This window comes from Triturus cristatus, chromosome 9, assembly GCF_964204655.1.
Source record: "Triturus cristatus chromosome 9, aTriCri1.1, whole genome shotgun sequence".
In the NCBI taxonomy this organism is placed as follows: Eukaryota; Metazoa; Chordata; class Amphibia; order Caudata; family Salamandridae; genus Triturus; species Triturus cristatus.
In genome coordinates this window covers 91,754,590-91,781,220 of record NC_140592.1, presented here as the reverse complement: position 1 = coordinate 91,781,220, position 26,631 = coordinate 91,754,590, and the positions used below count along the sequence as shown (strand labels likewise).

The 26,631-nt window shown below is 42.5% G+C and overlaps 1 protein-coding gene across 1 annotated transcript in view; it reads right to left on the bottom strand.

The window, feature by feature from the left end:
* Positions 1-26,631, bottom strand: part of LOC146797465 (protein SSUH2 homolog) — a 219,989-nt gene that overhangs the window by 102,041 nt on the left and 91,317 nt on the right. Inside the window, exons 3-8 of the mRNA XM_085624491.1 lie at positions 19,608-19,784; positions 16,034-16,106; positions 13,093-13,222; positions 10,547-10,607; positions 8,000-8,121; positions 2,605-2,667 (exon numbers count right to left, since the gene is read on the bottom strand). Coding sequence (XP_085480617.1) covers positions 2,605-2,667; positions 8,000-8,121; positions 10,547-10,607; positions 13,093-13,222; positions 16,034-16,106; positions 19,608-19,784 — 626 coding nt within the window. The remainder of the gene's footprint in view (positions 1-2,604; positions 2,668-7,999; positions 8,122-10,546; positions 10,608-13,092; positions 13,223-16,033; positions 16,107-19,607; positions 19,785-26,631) is intronic.

Sequence of the window (26,631 nt, the reverse complement as noted above, 5' to 3'; positions counted from 1 at the left end):
AGATAAATTACTTTGCTGTCCACTTAAGAGAATACATCCATGGTTCACATTTTCTCCTGTGCTTAATGTCAAATAAAAGGATGGAAGGGAATGGATACATTTTGAACATGTTTAGCTCAAATAACTTAAGTTTAATTTACAAAGTACATTTTCGTGGCCAACACACAGATGGCAGAATGATGCGCAGCATGTGAATCTAAGATCGCTTTACACTGCAAAGTTACGATAGTGATGGAAGAGGAGAACATGCATGCTCACACCGCAATAGGACTTAAGCTTCTGACTTGGACCCAATAGGCTGGAACTAGCCTGGGGTTGCTTCGGTTCATGATCAGATAGAACCTTGCCTGGCAGTTTGGTCGAGACTGTTGCTACTGGTTCAGGCCAACGGCTGATTTGCATAGGGCTGGTTTGGGTTATCTGTCTGAGGTGGTAATGGTGGGCAAAAAATGATGGGATGGAATGTTGCCCAAAGATATTAACAAAGGTTGAGATTAATCCAAGCATTCCACCCTTCACTTTTTAATTTCCCTGTACAGATAATAGTCTGGACAACACATTCTCCTATCTATTGAACGCCATGTGTTGTACGATCAAGCATTTTGAAATACAGTTCTTGTGTTTGGCCCCACTGGCTCACACTGGAAAGTAGTTTCATGAATTAACCATATTAGTCCATTGGGGCAAATTATTCTGATCTCACGATTTCTCTTTCTAGTTCGACACCTCTGCTGAAACGGGCTCTGCTTAGCTACTGTATTCTGTCATGCTCACAGGTCTCCAATACCCTCTGGTATGCCTTGTAAAACTGGAAGCTTCAAGGACACTGAATAGGTAAACTCAAGAAAGGCACTCTGAGTATGATCTCCAAAATGACTGCCCCATGAATAGAGAAGTGCATCTCTTTATATTTAATGGACCTGCTTCTTTGATGCCACTCGCAGGGTGTCAGTCCTATTGCAGTCATTAGCGTCTTCCACAAGGAAGCAAACCCTTCAGTCCTGGGACATTAACAAAGTTACTAAGGCATAAAAATATAAGCTCCACAAAGAGCCCTTAGGGTATTCCACCGGTAACCCCTACTCTGCACCTCTGATTTCCCAGTACACTTTGCTTCTGGATGTTCAGGTAGTGCACTCGCTTGGGATCCACAGATCTCAAAATTCACTGAACCCAGCTTCCCTTCCAATCACCTTCAGACTGTATCCTTTTTGACCTTGTACAGTACTCCACTAGGACTGTGCAATTCTAATAGTGCATACAGACGTACACCGTGGTAACTTTGTACTGCTGCGGACTTGTGTGGAATCATACTAACAAACTTTCTGAAATCTAAGAAGGCCACAGATATCATGCTACCATTACATTGACTGCTCAACAGACCACAGTTTCTAATAAGTTGTAGGGTCACAGTAGCAGGGTGCGCAACATCGGTTCAATACACGCAGTTCAAGGCAGGACCCTGGCAGGACCTTGTTCAGTAGAGGAACAGGCTAGGCACCCAAAGATCCACACCTTTCCAGACTTTTGTTAAGCTTTGGGGTTTCACTGGTGGATTAAAAGCCTCTGTGAGAGTATTAACTAAACAACATTTGACAGCACCAGTATCATTCAGCAATCAGCACTGGTGTAGCGTAATATCTGCACCGTTTGATTGTTTATCTTTAACATTCAACCTGTATATAGATTGCAGCCAAGTAATCATGATCATGTATTCTGTATTTTAGGGCAGGGTTAGATTGTGGTTTGTTATCAATGGCTTCAGCCAAGCAAGTGCAAATCATTATTTGCACTGGATAAGTAAATAGTTACGCGCAAGTAAAAAACCTTTGTAGATTGAGGTCTGCTACAAGTTTACATGCTTTGCATTATTCTCCCCTCCCAACCCAGCTTCAATAGTCTACCAGACTGGCACCTATTAGACAAAGTGGAAGTATATGAACCTGCCACAAAAACTCAAAAGCCTCCGACGGCTGTATAATGGAAGTGAGATTCGTACATCAAAAGGAATAAGCCCAGTGTCGAGTAGGAGAGCAAGCAAAACTCCTCATTTGTGTTAAAGGTCTATTCAAATTTACAAAGTTGTCATCAAATTTTCTAGCAATCTAGAAAACAGCATTTACTTCCAGAAGCCTTCAAAATTTACTCCCATCATGCCACCATTGATGAGAAATGTTATGATCATAGGCCTCCATTGGGAGCTGGCCTACAGCCCAACACTGCCATGGTCTGGATTCTGCTGAACCCAGTAAGTGGAGGAAAATGATTGAGGGGTTACCAACTCTCCAGTCCCCAATTCAGTGACTTCTACCAAGCAAGAAAGCAACAACTGAAGCATAAACACATGTCCAGTATGGAACTTTTTAATGGCTGCACTTAAGCCTGCTTTAAGAATCCAAAAGGACCCGAGCTCTCTTCCGTCACCTCCCATTGAGTCCCTCAGAACCACCTCGCAGTCCTTGCCCCTTGCAATGTCTCACCCTTGAACTGGGATCAGGAATTACAATTAGACTGTACAAATCACATGCATGAACACAAGTGAAAAAATATTGCTCGTGAATTACATGGGCGGAAGAAGGGACACACCAACCCGACATCACTCACCCTTGCAGCTCCGTTACATTTAGTACAAATGGTTTGTCCCAAGGCAAGGCACTTGTCACAGGCCTGAAAGCAAGGAAATAATGAAATCAGCACCAGATAAAGTTTACAACAAAGTACAACACAACTGAAAAGTAACACTGGTAAAAACATGCTTATGACCAACAAAATTAGAAATATCTAACGTTTTTGGGGAACAGCAGAACAGTTACTACAGGATGTTAGATAAGATTAGCAGAATAGGTTAACTACTGTCATTACTTCAATGATACCATTATAATATTGGGTTTATATAGCATTCAGACCCCATACGTGGCCAAAGCATGTTTTCGAACCGGTAGGATGCTTGGTCTTCGGGGAAGGCTTTGTTGCAAAACTGTTTTTGTCATGAACCTATGTGGGAAATGATTTGCCGTCGTGTGAGACCACAGAGGTGCTCTCATCTTCCCAGGACGTAGCAGCTGGCGGTGATTAGGAAGAATGAAAGATGCGCAGAAAGTAAAGTAATGAACAGTTTTTTAGGTCAAGCCTGGGCGAGGCATGCTGTATTGAAATAGGGACTTAAAGCTCCCCCTCTCCCCCCCCCCCAATATTTTTCATTGGCTTGTGTCATTCTCCACTGTAAACTGTGACTGTTCATTGGTCAATTAGCTTAGAAGTCCCTCCTTAGTACCACCTGGTCTCATTTTGAAACCTCCCAGGGAGACACCACCTGTTACGTGGGTTGTTAATCTGTACGCTTTAATTACAGGCTCTGTGCACTATTTTCTAAAATAGCTTTGTCCTGCCTCCTGTTGCAGGCAGGACAAGCTCTCTCCTAACACTTTAAAAAAAAATGTATAGCACACATTTGCAATGCAAAAGGTCTCGCATTTGCGATAAAGCTATTGGCATTGTATACGACAAGGCCTTGTATTTATCGGTTTTAAAAACACAAATAAAAGGCACTGCCATTTACAATGCCAATAGCTCAAATGCTCGTAAATGCGAGAACTATTGCACTGCAAATGCTTGTTATAAGTTATTCTGCAGGTCAGATTTGGTTTATAATGTGCTTTTGACTTAAAGTCAACTTCAGGTAGTTTATAGCAGTTGGGTTGATCACTACATGTGACGAGTGAAGCAGAAATAGAGGGGAGGAATGAGAGAAAGTAGATCTCTACCTATTTTGGAATGAATTAAAATCATCCTTTATATTGATTATGGACTTTAGTTTACCAAGTCACATCTAAGCTAAAGTCCTCCAAAAGTCTAGTTGTAAAGCAGATCTCTTCCGCCATTAACTGCTTTAAGCCATTTGCAAACGTCTGAACTGCACACCAATTTAGAGAATTGTCTGAAAGTAGCTTATATAAGTAATTCATGAGCCGCTATTCTAATCCAGTTTACGTAGTTAGTGTAGTACACCCAAGCCTGCTGGGATTGTCTTGTGTAATGGCCAATAAAGACTACCCCAACCCAGCTGTTGCAACATAGCCCAACTCTGATATTCAGATAGTTTGTATGATAGACGTAGGCCTACCAGGATTGTTTAAATGGACTACGCCTGGACAAACCATTTTGATCTAGAAAGCTTAAAATCTTATTCGTAAATATAACCATAATAGGAGTGACATATCTGCTTAAACTGCCGACCAAGATGTACTCAAAAGACGACTTTCCTGGATCCAGCAGACTTGGTTGCAACTTTAAGCATCAGTTCCTAGTCCTTGGTGCTACAGGGTGGCGAGGAGCTGCAGTAAGAAGATTTTGGCTACTATCCCACTCCAGCAGGTTTCTTCAGCTGTGTGTTCCTGTGCTGCAAACAGGAGTCAACTGACTTTTAGAGTCTCATGCTTCAACTGAGCTTGAGAAACTACTTCTCCCCGAGCAGGACACAGAAGGCACAGTCCCTTCTCCTTTGCTAGCCAACAGGTTCAGCATGTGCAGTACACAATGGTGAGCCTCTCTTCACCAGGTCTTTGGTGCAGCATGGCGGTCCACCTCTTCAGTCTGTCAAGATCGGAGTTCTGGGTGCCAGAGGTGCCTTTTTTATGCTCAGAAAATGCCCTCAGAGCAGGATTTGTTTGTTAGCCATTGGGCTACCAGGTTCCCTCCCTCCTGATGATCATTTCCTGCAAAGTGTGGCATCTAGCTATTGCTAGATGCACACTTTTGCCCACTGCCAACATGGCAAAACCCCCTCGCTTCACAGCTCCCACAATCCAGAGATGGGGCTACCAAGGGGGCTACACGCCCCTGAAAAAAGTTTGGCAACTGGTTTACCCTCTCCTCCCAGATTGCAAAGCTGTCTACCTAACCAATAGACAATCCCATCTGCCAATTTTTCACCATTTGCCCTCAAAGGTGGCTTCTCCTTTGAAGCTTGCCATTTTGGCCAACACCCATGTGGCTTTCTGCCAGGGAGAAGTACCAACTCTCTCCTGCGCAGGCTTCTGTTGTGTTTCTTTTTGGAAATCATTTGCATGTCTCCCCTGGAGGGCAGAAGACTGTCTCGGAGAGTGAGTTGGTCAACCATGGAGAGTCAGAGGGGATTTCAGGGCAACAAAGCGGCAGCTTTGTAAAACTTGCACACTACAACAAGTTACATTAGTTTCAACTTAAGCATCATGTCGAGCTTAATGTAATAAGCGGTTTGATGCCTTACAATATCAACATTAGTAGTCCCAGCCAGAAATTAGCAGGGCAGCTGTGGCATCTTACAACTCTGCACTTGCTAATGGTGCTACTACCAACAGCTTAAAACCGAGAAGAAAGAATCTGCCACACGTGTCAACATAAAACAATTCTCAATAAAATATCTAGACACCGATAGAGCACCATGTTTTTCTGAAATTGTAGGGGTGCATCATAATCACAGGTAGTCCGCACCCATATATTTAGAGGAAATATATTAGTGTGTGGTATTAGAAATGTAGTACTAAAGTAGCATATAATAGTGCGAATAGAAATGTAATCATGCCATTTATGAAGATCAATGCAGTGTTTAATCGAAAGTGTACTTTAGATGATGCCTAATTAATTAGACTGAATTTACTATTCCTTCCACAGTGGAAGGTATATCCCAGTATGCACTCTTTTTGCCTTCAAACTGTAATCAATTACATCACAAGCGTCTGTTGATCAATAAACTGTTTTATTTCACAGTCTCAGATTAATTTTGATGCTTCAAAAAATATTCATTAATTTCATGATTCAGGTAACATTTTCATATGGATAACCTCCAATGTTATAAACATGATTCCATATTTTCAATTTGAGTTACAGGGATAAATCCCAATGCATTTCGGGGTTTCCCTTCGTCAGGGGATACTCCCTGTAAATGAAGTAACCATGTGTTAATAGTATCCGCACTAGAACAAAAGCTGATAGCATAACAACAGAGCTTTTTCGCAAACAGTAACCAATTATCACGAATCTAAACCAATGTAGACACAAATGATGTCTGATACGGTGAACGTGAATTCCTAAATCATACTCGGTGGCCAATGTGTCGTGAACTGAGAAATAAATTCTACAAAGTGCCAGTGAATAGTTAAACGCGAGTGCCTACATGTGTATCATGACCACGGATTCTTAAGGGAATGTGCCAGAAATTAATACGAACGTGTGCTAAAGATTCCAATTAACATAAATGGTAATGTTTGCGTGAATGATTCTAACGTCAAATGAGCTAATAATACATGCTGAGAATCTTGACAAACGGTTAATAGCATGTAACTGCATATGTATCGTGACCGCGGGTTCTTTAAAGAATGTGCCAGTAATAAATGCAAACGTGTGCTAACAATTCCGATTTAAATAACTAGTGATGTTTACGTAAATGAACTAATAATAGTTACAAAGAATCTTATGGTGTCGTATCTGAATTGTTTCGCTGCGACGCATACCTGTGCAAAACTCGTTCCTCGTTCGTAGCGATTCCGCGTTCCCTGAACCATTAGGATCAGCTGTGTTCCTTGTGTGCCCCGGAAGTAAATATGTGCGTGCGAGTGAAACTCGTAAAAGATATGGAAGAAAGACTAGAGCCTAAACTAAATGATGCAGAAGAATGTCTACAGCGTGAATTGTAATGAACTCAATAAAGATAATACGACAAGAAAAATAAAATAAAAAATTGAAAAATAAAAAATAAAAATGAAAATTTCTACTGGATTAAAAGAAAGAACAATAAATTACGAAATGCCATCATTAGAGAATGCGTTCTTGATCTAAAAATTAATTACATTCTGTTAATCACAAATGCATGCCTGCACATCGATAAGTGGTTACAAATAACAATTGTATTCCACCCGGTCATTCAGACCCTTCGGGTGTAGTGAGTCCAATTTAAAAATCCAGTGTAGTTCTCTTTGCAGCAGAAATTTCTTGTTGTCTCTACCCATTTGTAATGGCACCTGTTCCAAAATTAGGAATCGGAGTTGGCTGATGTTGTGCGATTCTTTGTTGAAATGTGTGGCAATAACTGATTTCGGGTTGTTAATTCTTATGTTGCTCTTATGCTCTGTCAATCGAGTTTTAATTTTTCGCTCCGTTTTTCCCACATAGGGCAACCCACATGGGCACTTAAGTAAGTACACGACAAAGCTAGAGTCACATGTCGCTGTCACATGCAGCTTGATGGGAGTTCCTTGCGTTGAATGAGTCAGTGTAATTCCTTTAATTATGTTGTTGCAGCTGCCACAATTCAAACATGGGATGGTTCCCTTGTGTATGTCTTGTCTTTGTTTTTTGTATTTCAACATCTGTTGTAGGTTTTTTGTGCGTTGATATGCGAATATTGGTGGTTGGTTAAAAATGCCATTGAATTCTGTCTCCGCTTGTAACATTGGCCAATATTTTTTTATTGTGTGTTTGATTTTGTTACTTCTGGTTGAGTATTTAGAGACGAACACATTTCTGTCCTGTTGAACCTCCAAATTCTTTTTCTTTAGTAACTTATGCCTGCTTTGTTTGTTTGCTCTTTCATTGGCATTATGTAGTACGGAGTCTGGATATGCTCTTTGTTTAAATTTTGCCATCATTGTATTTTTGTTTTCCTGATACAAATCATCGGTTGATGATATTCTTTTTATTCTCAATAGTTGTGAGTAAGGCAGATGTTGTTTGAGACTTAATTGATGAAAACTCGAGAAGTGAAGAAAGTTGTTTCTATCTGTAGTTTTAGTGTACACTGTGGTAATTATTTTTTGGTCAATTATCTTGACTTCCACATCTAGGAATGGTATTTTTTCTTTACTCAAGGAATGTGTGAATTGGATACGGTCATCCACCATACAATCACTCTGAATGAGAAGTGCGATTTAAATACCCAATAATCATGAGAACTACCCAAGTGACCTCTACAGACTTTGTAGGGCGTTGGATAATTGCACAGAGGATGGAACGTGGCTCTTACTTTTACAGAAGATGTGCGAGGCACCTTGACATGTTCTTCTGCATGCTTGAACATTTCAGGAAGAGGCACTGGGATGTCCCATGGAAGAGGGGGTGGACCACCCATAGAATCTACAGGTTCTCCTGAAAACAATCAAAACATACAGAGTAAACAAGCTGAAACACAACAGGGTGCACAGACTAGGATGATTCTCATGAAAACAAGCACCCAGAAAGAACACTTTGCGGTCTACCAGAGGCTTTACCACCTTCCATCTTAACTAAAGTTTGTAGCACTGCATGATTAGGACTGGTTTCTTGGTGCTCAACCCATTGTTTTAAAAATATCTCCCTCTCTATTCCCCCACTTGATAAACATGTATAAATCTGAAATCCAGTGTGCAATGACCAATTGCAAAACGGTGGATTTTTGTAATGCACAAGACGGTAATATAACTCTAAATGGACTATATTTGATACACACATCTAGATGCGGACATTGCTCCTACAATGAAACCATGCCAACATTTAGTATGCAGAGCATGTTTATCTACAACCACACATGCTACAAACTTCTATTTTCATCCAGTGCACCTAAATTGTGACCAACTCCTCTAGGTCACTAAAATCTCTTCCACTTTCAGGTTCCTGACAGTCTGAACTAGAGGACTATCATCGCATGCCAGACACGAAGAAGATCAAAATTGGACAAGGAATATATTGAACACGAACCCAAAGTTGTGCCCCCATGGAAAGGAAACCATTTTCTTATGCATGTGCTCACTTTTGGGTAATACAAAATTGGAAACTATCACCCTACACGCATGAGGGGGTCATCCATTTATGCTCAAAAACACTTATAAGATCTGGCCAATAACACATCCCCAACACGGAAGGGATTTGCAGCAAGACTGTGAAAAACTGTTTTAGGCAGCATTTACTAGTCAAAATCAGTTGATGTTGCCCAGGAATCACAAATCCAAAATGATGTCGTTTCAAGACAAATTCCTACTTCCTATCAATCAAATTATCCGGACTGGATTGGAATTTCAGCCAAGATTCACAAGCCCTAAGTTGCCAAATAAAGTTGTAATGCCTCTCTATTTCACTCCATGGAGAATTGATTTTTCTTAAATTTCTTAAGAGCCACTGCAAGGAACCTCAGTGGTCTTTCATACATCATAAAAGTCTCACTTATGACGAATGTCTGCTGCGTTTGTTGAAGATAGCTTTCACAGCCCTTTAGCATTACTCGCTGTATATGGCATATGCGCTCCAAAATGTTTCGGAAAATTAGATGCACAATGGCAACAAGTCGGTAAACAAACTAGAACAGATCATCCAGCCCAACTGTTGGCAGCTGAATTCAAAATGTTGTGTTTGTATAAACGGGTGCAACCAACACACAAATGCTAATCTTGGCTAAACATTTTCTTTTACATAGCGGACAGTAACATCCAAAAAATGCAACAATCAATTGCTAATTTTTGGCGCTCTCAATCAATATTAATTTAGAATTTTTCTAGAGGTAGCCAGAGAAAAAGCACACAAAAACAATGCCTTCACTATGTTGTGACCATCACCATGAAAATGCAAGTAACATTTGGGAGTGGTATAGTGGTATATTTTAACATTTCAATAGTCCATATTTAACACTATACCAACATATCTCTCTTATAAGAAAAAACGGATTTAAGACCTAAAGTACTTGCTTTTGCGGGCACCATCATTTTAGTGCACGGATACTGCAGCAACAAAGCAGATTTAATACATATATAAATACATTAAGGCAAGGTATATGGATGAGATTGAAGAAGAGGGAAGAAATGCGAGCAAAACAAGACATATGGTATGAGGATAGTGGATGCCTTCTGCGCACTCCAACGAACTGGAAATTGATTCAGCGAGATCCAAACAAAATGTGTTTTGTACCAACTTAAAAGAACTAAGTGGCAAGGGTGTGCATAAAAACAACAATTCAGAGTTGAGCTATATATATATATATGAAAGACAAAGTAGTTCTACTAAAGAGTAAACTCATACTTTTTCTTTACACTGGCACCTCTATATTGCAGCGAATATGCACCCAGGCTATGTCAGATTTACTTTAGGATCTACATTAAGGCCTGGCATTTTTACCTTTAGCATCACAATGCTGTTGGTCTGTCATTGGTAACTTGAATGCATTTGGTACTTGAAGCGTTTCTAGAGGCACATGCTACGCAAAGTGCTACATGGTTTTGTTAAAACAACCACCCGGGGAAAGGTTTGTGTCTAGTGAGGCCAGGCCCCTCAAGAGTAGGCTACTAGACCTCTCTGTGTGGGCATGCCTTCAGTTTATAGACCATAGTCTGAAAGGTCTAAAGACTTTATATAGAAAAGCCGTAAGAAACTAAATAGCGCCTATCTCATACTCTACAAGAGATGGAATCATCACAAAATCTATCCACCACCTCCCTATGTACAGGGCACTGAACAAATGATTAATGTCCAGTCATGTTCCAATCAATTGAAGGGATCACTTCTGAATCCATATGCAATCACTCAAAAATATATATAAGTCACTCACCGTTATAAGGCACGTTTTTCCAGCCAGTGTTTCTGGACTCAGTAAAAGTTTCAAGCCGATACTAGAAGGAAAAAAAAATATATACCTACATTTAGAAAGCATGAAAAGTTTAAAAAAAGGCAACAAACACGCATTATATTTTCAGAGAATGCCCTGGGATCAATAAAATGACTACTCACCCAAGAAACTCTCCCCCTACGAATCAAAATATAAACTGAACTTCTCCCACAAAGGGAAGAGTACAAGAAGCTTGAAGGGGGCAGGATTGGAATGCTTGGTACTCGTTAGGCAAAGATACCAACTACCATCCACGCCCACTAGGGGCACCGCAACAGCCAACTGAAAACACTACTTATGCATTAGGCATGAAGGCCTTACTCATTCAATTTCATATATCGAAATGTACTCAGAGAAGTGGTCTAGAGACATCTTTGCCGACTGTGAAACATGGAATCAGATCGAATGATGGCATGAACACCTGCAAGGCTGTGTGATCTTGGGCAAACGGTCTGTTCATTTTTAAGGATAAAATTCTTCACAGGAGGACAGCTGTGCCACTCTGCCGATTTGGACTTTTTATAGCCATTGATTCAATATTGCTCTCAGCATCCTAACTAGTTTGTGAATTCACCGAAGTTTCCCTTAATTTCGCACAATGTTTACAAGCAGAGTATAAAAGCTGTGCTAACGCAGGAATGATCACAAAGGGTAGCTAAGCCCACAGCCAAGAGTGGCTCTTGCCCTCTCACCAGAACACATGTATGCTGAAATTTGGGGGCAGGTGATCCTAAGGTAAGAGAGACAAGATTTCGGTTCTCTGTAAGGCTGTGGGATATTTCACATATAGCATGGAATGTGTCCGAGAGAGGTCCTGGGTATACTACATAAAATAGTGTGCCTTAGGTTTGCCTTGGTTCATCTTGTGAACAGGATTACCTGCATCCTTCCATTCCCTTCAACAGCAAGCCATCTAGGTAAGGGCAGACCAGAATACACTGATGTAGCAGATAACAAGGCCTTGTAAATGCCATACATGTAGCAAACCTCTACATTCCTGATTTTTCTAGGGGCCCTATTTATACTATAGCATATACAGTTCAATGAGTGGCACACATTTTCTTTTGGAAGGTTGCCACAAATGTTGATTGTCATGGTCAATCCAGCATGGGCACTGGCATACTAGTGCTCTCAAACACTGGACAACCTTTCCTACGATAATTACATTCTTAATTACCGCCTCTCAGGACCCTGTAGAAATCAGGCTCTTTATATAGTGAACCAAAATGAGGTAAACTGTGTGAAGAGTTTATGCAAGCCCCAGTTGGTTTTCAAAGGCACAAATTAGGTCAAATCAAAGAAAAGTCTTTTGCGAATGCTATAAAAGGCAAAGCCTGCAAAATAGGTCACAATATTAAATCATATCAAGAGAGACCTGCTAAACAATATAAATGCACAGCAGAAATACTCGTTTGAGCTAATATATTGCATACATATTAGAATGTTGTTGTAATCTTATCCAAGAATACAGTGTGTACCTTGAAAAACACTTTGGTACAAATACCTGAAAGCAATCATGGAGATCAATCATTTGAAGCGGCATTGTGTGAAAAATCATAACACCTGTAGAACTCTCCACTATTATACAACTGATCAAGTCACAAAAAATTCAGTGAAGTAGATAGAACACAAACGTTAAAAAACCTACAGTCAAAATACAACATTAGCTTACAAACACATTCTCCATTTAGGTTCAATGCAGATGAGGAACTGTATGTACATATAATGTTTGAAAGCATTTGCTGTTGCAAGTTGATATCAAACAGTAAAAAAGTTTCATATCACAAAACACAAAGAAATGTGATGAGGATCATAGATGTCAGAAACCGGTTATGAAAAAAATATTCTAAAGGAAGAGAGTTAAACTATAAGACTAACTGGGTACCCTCTGATAATCAATTATTTAGAATTCAGAACAACATGGTCAACTACGGGAATATAAATGGAATTTATGAAGAACTTTTCAGTAAACCCCACTGAAATGTATACATTTATAATTACGACAAAGGGTTGTTATTCACATTAAAGCTGCATGAAGACCAAATAACAAAATAGATAACTTAGCTGAACGACGAGTCAAGTGGATACATGGTCATTGCAGAGAAATGAGAAATTGTTTTTATTCTACATATATGAAAATGAATTTTTTTAAAATCAGGAAGATTATGTGAGGTGTTAGAAACTCTCATAAATCAAAAGAGACTAAGTTTGGTGATGGGACTTTAAAAAGAAAATGAAAAAAGCTTGGCGCCATCCATGATCAAGACTGTAACAATGCATGTTTGTGCACCATGTCAGGACAACATATGAGGAAAAAACCTCCCACTCCTCTTTCTTGCTACGAGAAAACCCCATGCGTCCGATGATTTTATTGTTCACCCATAGGCACTCCATGTACCTTGATCACTATCAGCCATACATAAAAATCTGCTTTTGAATTCAAATAATAGGTGAAACAAGCTGCTCAGTTCTTTACAAGTCATACATACTCGATAGGTGTTAAATGGCTGGAGATCCTTTAACAGCATGTCCTTCGCTGGGCTTGTACTGTAGCAGCACTTGCTGCCAGCATACTTTAGAAAGGCTTCTTTGGCGGCATCTTCGGAAATGCAGGTGATGCTGAAAAGACAGTAAATTTAAAAAAAAAATCATTTTAATGCTTACTGTTCAGTTATTTGTTTAGCAAACCCAGTTCTGGATACCCCTGTGTATCTGCACCCGTTGCACTCCCCCGAAAGACAGCTGAAGAAGACTCAACGCCAACCCAGAAGATGCGGTCATGTGTGGTCTTGTATGCATTTCATCTGCCACTTCCAACACAAGTTTATTAACTACATTACTAACTCTTCCACGAGAAACGGAGAAGGAAGGATTGCTCCGTCCCAGTTTTGGTCAAAGGAAGGCATTTTCTTCAATCGGTGTCAAATAGTCAAGAAATATTCAACAGAGATGGTTAAAATTACTTAAAGTATGTCTGGTGTATTATGAACTAACTCTTTTAGTCCCCTGTGGAATCCTGACACTAGGCCACATTCAAAAAGGACTTTTGTACAAGTCCGAAATCAATAGGCTCTCGCTCACGTTTGGAATATTTTTAAAAAGATCACAAGACTTCTAAAACTCCCAGGGAGGAGTAATGGAAACCTGCCTCGGTCTTAAGTTTCTAGGAGCACTGATCCTCCTTTATACTTAGAATTCCAGCGAGGTGGACAATCTGCTCAAGAATGGCAGAAATGTGCAATTCTTTATAAAATATTTTGCTCCAACCTTTGTCCTATACGTCAATTTAAATGTGGGGGTTTTCCAATTTTCGCTCCTACCCTGGAAACAATTTCCCCAAAACATTTTGGGAGTGTCAGAGGATGGCTATGGAAAACACATGCATATGCCAACAAGCTTATATGTTTGTAGGCCATCCATATATTTTGTACAACCACCACTTGGGCTCACCCTCGGTTCCATTCCTCGTAGTAGAAACAGTGGCGGCTGCTCCGCTAAGGCGGAGGAGCATCGCCCCACTGCTTTTTGCAGTGAAGTAAAAATAAACATGATCATACCCTGAGGTTATCATCCTTTTAGTTTTCCCTGTTGCGGCGTCTTTGTGGGGCGGGGCTGCTCTCAGAGCAATGGGAGGAGTGGTTTGCTCACTCCTAAGTGCGCAATCACGGTTTGGTCGGCCCTCTCAAAACAGTCATGCGCACGTACTGTGTTCTCCATGCATGCTGACCAAGCACAATGCTGCATTGCAGCATTGTGGTTGGCTGCAGGGAGCCTGGGAGTCCTGGCGCTTCCTCGGTCCCTCAAGGAGCCAGGAAGAGAACATAGGAGAGGTGGCGGCCAGCCCTAAGGTAAGTGATTTTTTTTTTTTTTATCCAATTTGCCCCCCCATTCTACCTTCCTTGCCCCGCCCCACTGCTGCTAACAGGTAGCAGCTGCTGCGGAGTAGAATGTGTCAAGCTGCAACAAATTCCGCCATCAGAAGAGAACTTTGTAATCTTCTAATCGTACAATTTTTGAACCTGTCAATCAGGTTGCACACTTCATTTAAACTCAGAGCCTAGATAACAAAAATATGGTTCGTCAATAAACATCTATCACCCAACAGCTCAAGACCAAAATAGTTTCAAAGGACTTCGCATCTTACAAGCAAAATAAGGAAATCGCTTACCTTTCCTCACTTATGTAAGCAAGAAGAAAACAGAATGGTCATATTAAAAACACACCAGTGCGTCCTAGAAGTTGTGGTCTTGGTTCACATCATTTAAACACCAGAAAACAACGATGTTAGTAGAAAGGTCCAGGACTCAGAAACAGAGTCCCAATTACATGCACCCATCTGGTGACTTTAGCAAAGACCATCTAAACCCTTGGAGCAAGCATGCTACTCACTGGAAATGATCGGTGGCAGATTCGATTAATCCAAGAGGTTTACAACATCTCCAACACAGTATAACACATGTATGGCTTTCAGTACACAATGAAGTATTTCACATGGTGCATCATGCCTCAAAAGAGCAGAGGAAGGAGTGGGCATGGACTATAGCATTTGACAAAAAGATGCGGTTTACTATGCCAGTAGGTTATGTGGATCAGGTGATATTTATATTATGAGCCAAACCCAGGTATGACGGTCTCAGCTAGCTCCTAAACAGCTTAGTAGCTGGACCTCGGCGCTATTACTCGATTGTCACACAACCTTGCACTACAAAAGGAAAACAAAGGGGAAAAGTGCAACTGAAGGAGCGGCGGGACCAGGTATGCAAGCCCACTGGTGAAAGCTCGCTGTGAAGGAGAGAATTACCCACCTGATCCCATGCACACATCATATTCAGGTACAATATCAGGTGTATGGTTTATTTTCATCTAGTCCTACACACACACTTGTCGGAAGCAGAATTGGCAGCTATTACAGGGCAATCCTAACAAGAGACAGCTGCAATTAACTGGGGGTGATCAGCGGCAGTCATGACGTCATACCCTGCCACCGCAGACTTGCAATGACAGAGCCTTGGTGGAAAAAAATGAACCCAACATTATAAAAATGGCAACCAGCAATGTGACCTGTAAATAATAAATTCCTGAAGTGCCCACTTGCTCTTACTATCAGTAGGTTTCTATAAATCAAACCGGCTTGGAATTCATTGCAAAGGTTACGGTAATGCCGCTTAAAACATCTCCTATGAGTCGGTTGCATTTTAAGTAACATAGGGACAACTTTATTCAAAACTGCGTAAAACTGAACGTCATCCATTCATAGCAGTAACTCGAATAAGTACACAAAGTAGGTAACACAAGACACAGCAATAACTCGTCGCTGTCATTCCTGTTTTTTCTGATTGACCAGAGAAGAAACGGACCATGGCCAGACCAGTTACCCATGGCAAAGCAAACCATATGCACACAGCCAATAACATGACAGCCCCCCCTTACCTCCACTCTATGTTGGGAGCAGGGACGTCGCTTGGAAGGGCGGGAACCGGTGGAGGAGGAAGCCATATTCCGTCTACAAATAAAAGAAACAATTGAAGCAGCAGGAACAGGAAGAACTCTTTCAGAAACATGCTCCTGTGTAACAAAACAGACATGGCTGCCAGCCAGCATGGGGAGGAGGCGGCAACGCCATTTTTCAGCATGAACAACCAGTGAGGCCCTTAACACTGCACTGCACACTGAACGTTAAGGCGGGGGCCACAGTATGCATAGGAAAGAGCAGTGACTCTTGGCAGAACTCCTGGGTCAGGTTTCCTTTATTTTGTGTTGTACAAATATTGTTTTTTGTTCTGAACCGAGCACTGGATAGCTTCACACCAACAGCAGAGAAGTCTTTCCACTGGAACCACTGCAGAACTAAAGATTGCCATCAGGGCTAGCCACTACAATCTGATGCGCTCCCCCACTGCGGGGATAGCGACGCGCGGACCTATGCGTAGCCCAGCGAAGCATATCACAGCATTTTTAAGTCAATGACAGCCCCCTTTTATTTTTTTGTTGAATAGGTTGTTAGGAGATGTTTATTGGAAAATGAAAGTCTTATTGGTGCACCCCCATCCTCTCATTTTTCATTCCGAAGCCTCAACGCTGGGGATCGAAGTGACTAGCCATGGGTTTCCATTGCGTCTTCCGACGACGTCTGCGTTAAGCATACTGTTTACAACCAACTATATTGATGCATGGAATTATTTATTAAAACTGTACACTGGATACAATGTTACAGAAACGTGAACAGGCGATCATGACACTAGGGTTTGCCATTTGTTGATTTTACATGTGGGAGCTAAGGCACGAAATAACTATGCCACTGTAATACATAGCAATAATCTGCACGCTGATGTCATATGGTTGTGTCAAACAGATTAGCAAGGTTTTTTTTTGTGTGGCTATTTTGTACCGTCATGCAAATTGTAATGTTATGGAAAGCAATTATTGTATGGAACAACAAACCAAATAAAAATAAAATAAAAAAAAAAAATAAAAAAATCAGTGCTAACCACTACAATATGCATGGAGCGGAGTCCAACCTGCCCCCTACTGGATCAGTTCATAATTTAACCCTGGGCTGTCCAAAAATTGAGGATTTTTTTTTTCCCCATCTTTTCAATTAAGACTTGTTTCTTGGGTCCATATAACTAATGTTAGTGTAACAACATGTTTGCACTTAAGTAGGTTGGGAATGAGCCAAAAGAGGATGAGGCCGGTAGGTTTCATTGTATAATTGTAATAACACCTCTTACCACCATTTACAGATCAGGGTGTCATTTAACCAATAAACCAACATTTGGCTACCCCTTCTCTACACCAGTGATTCACAATCTGTGAAAGCTGTTCATGGGTTGGTTACATACGTATTGGTCACAATGTTTGCCTTTCCAGCTTTTCCTCCACTCTAGCTTTCCAGTGTCTATATAAAGGTGGAGCTATCACCTCCTCAGGCGGCACCTGGTCACCCACATGAAAACCACACTACCCGCCTCTCCCCTATGCCCTTTATCCTGGTGAGGAGGGTAATAAAGGCATGCCCCATAACAGAACGCGTATTTGTAAAGCGCACGTGCACCCAAGGGCATCTTGGTACTGAATAACAGATGTTAATTGTTACCCAACTCACTGGTACTCATTTTAAAATCGACCTCAGAAGGATGAAAGAGTTAGTGGACCTGCGCGATTTTAACCTGTGACCATGAGGCAGAACACATGCCCTACAGTGGGATGCATTTGTCCATTAAGCCACCAGACCAAGCTATACTATTAAAATACGAAACCCTGCCCTTCTGAAACAAATTACTCTGGCGTTAGCACAGTGACCGGTTTGGACCTTAGAATAAACAGGTCCCACCAGCAGTGCCCAATTACCCAGGGGCCACATCTAAAATTAAATATTGGCCCTCATCACTGGGGTCCTCCAGCCCCTGAGGCCCTTAGTGCAGTTACAGACGTACTGCGAGGGCAGCCGCCTCACAATTCCATTACGGATGATGAAACCGGAGCAAGAGAAGCAATTGTCTCTTCTTGACCTAACATTTAAATTCAGAGGTCCTAGATACTCGAGATGAAACTCATCCTCTCTCCAGCAACTTCTCTTGTGCTCAAAACCCAAATCCATGATGAAGGGACTGATACGAGAAATCAAAGAACCGTAACAAAAAAAGATGCAGTTAATGTAAAAGGAGACTGTAGACCTGAGCCGGCCATGCTAGATATAGTGGTTTGAAGTGTCAACAAAAATCAAAACAAAGTTGGATGTCAAGGTCAAAGTCATTGCTGTGGCCTCTATCTTGGCATTCAAATTCTCATCACTGCACCCCCATGGACAAAGTAACCATCCAAGCCTCAGACAAAAGCGCTCTGCTAACAAGAGGTCCAAGATTCATACAACACAAACTAAGCTTGGACATACGAGTAGGGGGGCTCCTACGCAAGACTGCAGAACAGAAAGGCTTGGATTCAGCAGCTGGATCAACGCAATAGGATCAAAAAAGATGGCCACTCATTGATGCGAGAAGGTAGACGTATTGGACATGAAATTAACTGAGCAGGAGGGAACACTCAAACTGTGCACTGTCTGAGCACAATATAAGGAAGGTCCAAGGACTCAAGATTATCCATAAAGAGCCTCTGTGGTCCGTTTGAGAGTTTCTCGCTACCATCGCGTGGTCTAAAGAAAACGAAAATTGAAGGCCAAAATCAAATACAAGGAAAAAGCATCTTAGAACCTCTCAGGACATTTTTAATACTAGAACAGCATCAGAAGGAATGTTTAACCTCTTGAGTGCCCATGACGAGATGGTCTCGTCATGAACCCCGCCCGCTAATGAAAGGGCCGGCACAGGGCGGGGAAAGGGCGGGTCACTCAAGGGGTTAATGTACTTTCAGGCAGCTTAAAAATTTAGGACTTTGGGGGCTTTGTCTTGGGTCAGAGGTTACTTTGTGTTACATTTTTCCTGGCAATGCTTACATCTTTTATTCCAGAATCACAATATTATTGCACTCCAAACTGGGTGGAAAATAAGACTCGCATTCGGCAGTGGACTGTCCCACGGACAAAATACTGGTGCCCTGCAAACAGGAAAGTCAAGAAGGCATTTGGCTCTCGGAGTACGAAGAGTGGGCAGCCGATCCATATTCTGGGATTTGGAAAGTCAAACATGAAAAGCTTTTGGCCTTACAAATTAAGCTTTAGCAAGAACAACATTTAAAAAACTCCATGCCGACCAAACTCTAAACGGAGTTATCTGGGCAGGTAGAACAGGAATCTTCTCAGTTGCAGTCCTTCCCCAGCCCATTCAGTTAGCTTAGACAATATAGCCGGACTATATATGGAGTTACAACACTCTTAGTTAATCCGATAGGAAGAACGACTAACTAGAAGTAGTTTGATTTCGGCATGCAAACAATCGGATGTACACAATTGGCCACTGGGATAATAACTTAGGATGCTCTGGAAGCACTTGGTGTAACACCGTAATTCATCTTGGCCAAAAACAACAGAACAGGAACTGAATCCTACCTCCACCACCAACACCTTCATATCCAGGTACATTATCAAACATCAGATTAAGGGTCGGCGCATTTACAGCCACTGCCATTTGTGGTCCACCCATTCCAGGGGGTGGATAGGGTCCTGGTGCTCCCATCATAGGCGGCCCGTATTGCTCCGGTGCGGGTGGATAGGGTGCTGGGGCACCTACAAAGACAAAAAACATAAAAAAAGTTATCTGCTTGGGAGAACCAAATTCCACAGCGACTTCCATTCATAGGTCTGGAGTTTCTGAACACGTATCCGGAAACACAATCAATGGCATTACATTCAGTGCTTGCGAGCTTCGACTTAGCACAGTCAACTGATGCGAACAGTAATGAGTCATTAGAGAATTTATAGTTACCAGGGGAACAGTGCAAGTGTAGTAAAGACAGTGGAGCACGGAGGGTTACTAGCACTCGTCTGCAGACCAATCGGAGACCCAAAGAAAGTGCTAACCGCACAACCCCGCCACTAAGAGACAGAAATAATCATACGGAGTGTAACAAAGTAATGGAGCCTAATGGCATGATCATAGGATGGCTAGTAGGAGAAAGCCCTACACACCGTTGGTTGGTCCAGGTACCTACACTGGGGGAGAAGAGCCGAAAAGCTCCACCACGTCTAGAAAGCTTCTCCGCAATCACCAGTTGGAATTAAATATGATGGGTTCACTATAAGAGCCCGAGTGCAGTTCTCTTTAGGAACGTTTACATTGAGACATGACCTTTGTAATATGCTGCATACTTCCTGGAAGACACTTTGGAGAGAGGAAAAAGTTTGCAACTGTATCAGAAGCTGCACTGTGGCCTAAATGGTACCATCCCAACAAAACTGCAGGCATTTACACACTCCGTTATTGTGACCAGCTGTGGTGTGCACACTTTGTGGCGAGACTGAGTTTGCGACCCACCCAGAGTCCCCGATATGGGTGCCTGCTACTCTTAGGATTGTAACTCAATACAAAGGGCATCAACAGCTCAGCTAAACACAAGTGTATTTTCCAATGGCTCAGACAAGAAAAGATTTAATTAGCTCACGTTTAAGAGATTTCGCACTAAGGATAAACATAAATTGGGCAGCGCTACAAAGTCCACTACTTAATAGGAGTATTGCACATTCGCTCTCAGAGGAGTGGGCATAATAATGTTCAGAAATCTAATCCTGTCCCACAGGGAGGATAACAAGGGCGGGTTAGGGTCAGCAGAGTGGATCAATTGTCGCTTTGCTGGCCAGATATTTGAACTGTAGACTGCTGGAGATATAACAATGTGCTCCACAGACTATACTGATTACAAAGTGCACTCGCACTACCCAGTCCGAAAGTACTAGGCTAGAATCACTATATTGAGTATTCAATACAGACCCAACATCCTGCGTGATCATTCTCCATCTAGCGGATCATGTACAGTGAGAGGCATCCAAGGTTGTCCGATGCCTGCAGACTTTGCACTCCAGGATACTGGCTTCAGGTAGCCTTTAATGTGAGAAAGGAATGCACCAAATATTTTGGTCGAGGAGACCTCTATATTGTATATACACCTAGTCATCTTGACAACCAAGGTTGATATCACCGTCACACGAGAGCGACATTTCAGGCTTGGCGATTGCAGAAGACAACAAAGACGTGGGATGAAGATAGGGCAACAGAATGAGATCACCACCCCCAGAAGAAAGTATGTTGCAATTGCTTAAATCCGATTTATAGTCCTGATCAGAAACAACCTTGAAGCTCAACCTGGATGAATATGAATCACCGCAGAAATTTGCTTGAATGACTAGTGGAGACAATGGGCCGGCCCATATACCGAACTTCATGACAACCTATTGGTACAAGGATAGAATATGAATATAATCCTACACACACTCGGTGGGGTAGGTCCAAAAATCGAGCCGCACTCACAAACCTGTATGCATTTCCCCATAAAGCACTTATTTCAGGTACAGGCAGTGGCTCTTTCCAGTCATTTAAAGCATCTAACCGCAGCCCAACGCGTTTCGAGTGCGATTTTTGGACCTACCCCTCCAAGCGTGATATTTAGCGGTCGTCCTAGAGAAAGCAAGCGCATCCATTTGGGGATATATTACGGACTTCACTTCCCACCAAGCAACGTAAATGTCATTCAGAGGCGTTCAATCATGGCGTAAGATATTGGCAGGTGAAGACAGCAATGCGCTTATTAACTGCATGACCCCTGGAGGAAGAGGGCAACTCGAAACGCGTTGGGCTGCGGTTAGATGCTTTAAATGACTGGAAAGAGCTACTGCCTGTACTTGAAATAAAAGATTTATGGGGAAAGCATACCAGTTTCAGAATGCGGCTCGATTTTTGGACCTACCCCACCGAGCGTGATATTTAGCGGTCGTCCTACCGCTGAGCCTGCACCACCCCTAGGCAAGGGGGAAACGGAGTTCCTGATTGAGGGGCTCCTCTTGTTGGCTGCAGGTAAAGGTTTAATGGCAGCAGAACTTTCGGGGCTCATGGAGAGCCTTAATACAGCACAGAATGCAAGCGCATCCATTTGGGGATGTATTACGGGCTTCACTTCCCAGCAAGCAACGTAAATCTCATTCAGAGGCGTCCAACCACCGAGCGGGATAGTATATATATATATATATATATATATATATATATATATATATATATATATATACACACACACACACTGATTCTTGAGGCTGCATAAGGAGGACTGATGAGCTGAATAACAATGTCACAGGCAAGAGGTCATGAGGGACTGAACTGTTATAGGAGGGTGCCACGGAGTCCTTCTTGGGGTGCTAGGGCACTCTGAGGTTACTGGACATTTTCCTGGTGCAGCTACTGTTTACCACTGTTGTCCAATGGCCAAAGTAATGGTGCACTCCAAACTGGATAGCCATTAGTGTACTGAGTGCAAGCGGTGAATGCTTACTCAATGGAGGTGGAAGAGCTAAGATATTTAGAATCAGTAAGACATAATGGACTGCTTCCATGTCATGTTAGTGCTTTACTTTGTAAATAGGAACAAAAAAAACACAAGGTCCCAACAACTACGAAGCTAGGCACCAGGACTTAAATTATCATTGACATGTATGACCAATGTTATCCAATGAGTGACGCTCAGAGTAAGGTCGGAAATATTCACAGTTCAAGACTCTTAAAATGAGTCTGATTGACAGGACACAGGCATGGATGCTTGCTCCCAGAATAACATTGCTACATGCACCAACACGGTTTGTCCCTCTCTGGCAGCGAGAAATAAGGGATGCAACTGTTAGAGTGGAGTAAATCCCTTCGAAAGTCGCTGTAGACAGATGGGAAGGCAATTTCTGGCATAGGTATCTGGGGTCCTTTATCCAACTCAAATTTCCCAGTGAGTTTGAAAGTGTACTAAAGTGTTTGGGTATATGTACATGCTGATTTTAGCCCTCTGATAAAAGGAGTCTGGTGATAGACATCTGTTAACGTGCAGCATTGTGGGACTGGTAGTTTTTCAACTCGAACTACCGTTGTCAGGCGTCAAGAAGGCGATGCAGCACACCCCAAAAGTGCTGCATCGCCTTCTTGACAAATTTCAACATCTTTGGAATCTTGTATTCTCTGAGATTTTAATTTAATAGCGATTTCTAAAGCGCCTGGTGACCAAAGGGCATCCCCGCGCTGTGAATTTGCAATCCTGTTGAGGGGAAGGGGGGGGGGGGGGGGGAGAGGTACTCATAAGGGAACACTATTTAGGGAATAGGTGTGTTTTAAGTTTCTTGCGGAAAGCCAGATAGTTAGGTTCAAGTCTGAGGGTCCGTGGAAGGGCGTTCCATCCAGCAGCCGCCTGTACGGAGAATTGTCGTCCTCCTGTGCGAGTCTTTTTAAATCTAGGTATACTGGCCAGGTTCTCATTCTGAGATCGTAGAGATCTGGTTGTTGTGTAGGGGGTAATTATTTTTCTGAGAATCTCGGGGCCAGTACCGTTGATCAGCTTATGTGTTGTGCACATCGCTTTGAATTGCACCCTTTGGCGCACAGGGAGCCAGTGCAGAGCTTTGAGGGCCGGCTTGGCGGACACTCTGGAGGGGAGGTTGGTGAGAAGGCGTGCCGCTACGTTTGACTATTACTCTTAGTGGATGAGTATGTGGTGATTTGCTAGCACCCAATACAACTGTTATGAATAACTCATTGCATTACAGCGTATACTTTACGATGTGCAGGTCCTTATAGCATATCCACTGTTAAGTATATTTATACTACCGTTGTCAGGCGGCAGGTAAACGCGGTTCAGGTACGCACTTCACCATTGGGGAAGGAGGCGCCTATAAAAGACACTACTTAGAGGCTGCGCAAAGATTGAGGCATCTGAGGAAGGAGTCATGCCCAAATCTTCGAATAAAAGTCTTTGAAGCCCCGCTGTGTCCCTTTTCTGCTTGATGGGAGGAGAATTATTTTGGTTAGATAGAATTATATACACACACCTTTTTGCAGCTCTTTAGTTTCTCTATAATTTTTGCTCTCCAGTTCTTGCAGACTTTAAGACCATTGTAAGAGGTAAACAAGCATTAGCAAAGCCAATAGGACTCGCCTATGCGATAGCTTATGGCTTTGCAATTTTTTTTCCATGTTGTACAGCAGAATGGAGTGCTGTACAGTAAAATGGCAGAGTGGAGTATCGCAGAGTGGAGTATCGCAGAGTGGAGTATCGCAGAGTGGAGTATCGCAGAGTGGAGTATCGCAGAGTGGAGTATCGCAGAGTGGAGTATCGCAGAGTGGAGTATCGCAGAGTGGAGTATCGCAGAGTGGAGTATCGCAGAGTGGAGTATCGCAGAGTGGAGTATCGCAGAGTGGAGTATCGCAGAGTGGAGTATCGCAGAGTGGAGTATCGCAGAGTGGAGTATCGCAGAGTGGAGTATCGCAGAGTGGAGTATCGCAGAGTGGAGTATCGCAGAGTGGAGTATCGCAGAGTGGAGTATCGCAGAGTGGAGTATCGCAGAGTGGAGTATCGCAGAGTGGAGTATCGCAGAGTGGAGTATCGCAGAGTGGAGTATCGCAGAGTGGAGTATCGCAGAGTGGAGTATCGCAGAGTGGAGTATCGCAGAGTGGAGTATCGCAGAGTGGAGTATCGCAGAGTGGAGTATCGCAGAGTGGAGTATCGCAGAGTGGAGTATCGCAGAGTGGAGTATCGCAGAGTGGAGTATCGCAGAGTGGAGTATCGCAGAGTGGAGTATCGCAGAGTGGAGTATCGCAGAGTGGAGTATCGCAGAGTGGAGTATCGCAGAGTGGAGTATCGCAGAGTGGAGTATCGCAGAGTGGAGTATCGCAGAGTGGAGTATCGCAGAGTGGAGTATCGCAGAGTGGAGTATCGCAGAGTGGAGTATCGCAGAGTGGAGTATCGCAGAGTGGAGTATCGCAGAGTGGAGTATCGCAGAGTGGCGTATCGCAGTGCAGAGTGGCGCAGTGCAGAGTGGCGCAGTGCAGAGTGGCGCAGTGCAGAGTGGCGCAGTGCAGAGTGGCGCAGTGCAGAGTGGCGCAGTGCAGAGTGGCGCAGTGCAGAGTGGCGCAGTGCAGAGTAGTACAGTTGTGGGTGTAAATAACTTAAACAAGGAACCAAACTTAAAATCAACATAATGATATTAGGCATTAAGGGGATGAACTGCTGAAAGGTAATGAAAACAGCCATGCAGCAGCAAATATTATGAAGATGTAAACGTATGGCTAGTGTGGCATTTATACCTTATAACTGCTTAACCCAACCCAAGTAAAATGTAATTTCATTTTAGTTGTGCGAGAGATGAACAATGCCCCAAAATGTGTTAGAAAACAGAGTGAATGTAGAAATAAACACAAGAAATAGAAACTAAGGAAGTGTCCTGAAACGCATAGGTGTACGTGATAATCCTTATAAAATTATATTTAACCACTGTAAATAAAAAGTGAAATAGTAAGTGCTTGAATCACAGCGGGTATCAATTTGTGCTTGGTCCATGCTCCACACAAAGAAAAGGAAGTGAAGCCTGGCATATGCTGGCCAATTAAGAGGCAGCAAAAAGTGATAATGAAGCCAACAAATGGTAAGCAATGTGCAGGTTCCAAGTCCTTTATAGTAATCATCTCCCCTCCCAGCTGACGGTACATGAGCGGTCAGCAGAGATCTTAAAAGTGGTATTGACATTCCACAATACAATGACGTGAACAGCAAAAGGTTTGGACTGCCTCGCTATTATACGTCTCCCTATGCAAAGCTCTGTTAGCTAAAGGCCAAAGTTATCACACAAGACATGAGGCCACTTAACCACCGTTCGGACGTCCTAAGCACACCAGGCTGGTCTTCCATTGGCACAGCTGCTGCCTTACACAGCTGCATGCAATTGGCAGATTTTGCCAATAAAGACGTATTGCATGTAACAGGCCTTTAACTAAAGCTTGTCCTAGTATCGGTCAGTCTGCTATTTAATCAACTAGTGTTTGTTAAATAATAAATAAATACAAAAATAGAGAAAAAAAGTATGATGGTCAGTCATCATATTCAAATGTGAGCGAGGTCACCAGCTGTGAAGTCATCCATTTAAGACTACAAGACACCTTTCTGCTGCTCAACATTCTGGCGACGAGGATACTAGTGGAGAACTTGCAGTTTATGCAAGCGCACTTTTTGTTCTTCTAAAACTTTGGCACATCACAAGTACGAACCTGGGGGAACCCGAAGACGAACTCAATAAACCTCGAGTTGTGATTAAACGAAATGCAGTGGATGTAACGGACGCTAATGTTAGGCCCAGGAAGTATACCTCTCTATTCGCCTGTCCTATCCCCTTTCTCTCTCTCTCTCTCTCATCTCTAACTTTACTGTCCTTTCCCCCTTACATTTCCTTCTCTACCAAAATCTAACCAGCAAGAGGGTAACCACATTTACAGCATTGTACTATCGACCTGTGCCAGTTGTGGCTAACCCTGCAACAGTATTTGTGATTGCATACAGTATATAAAAAATATTTTAAAAAATTACAAAAATTACTTTGGCACATAGCTTCACGAAAATAAACC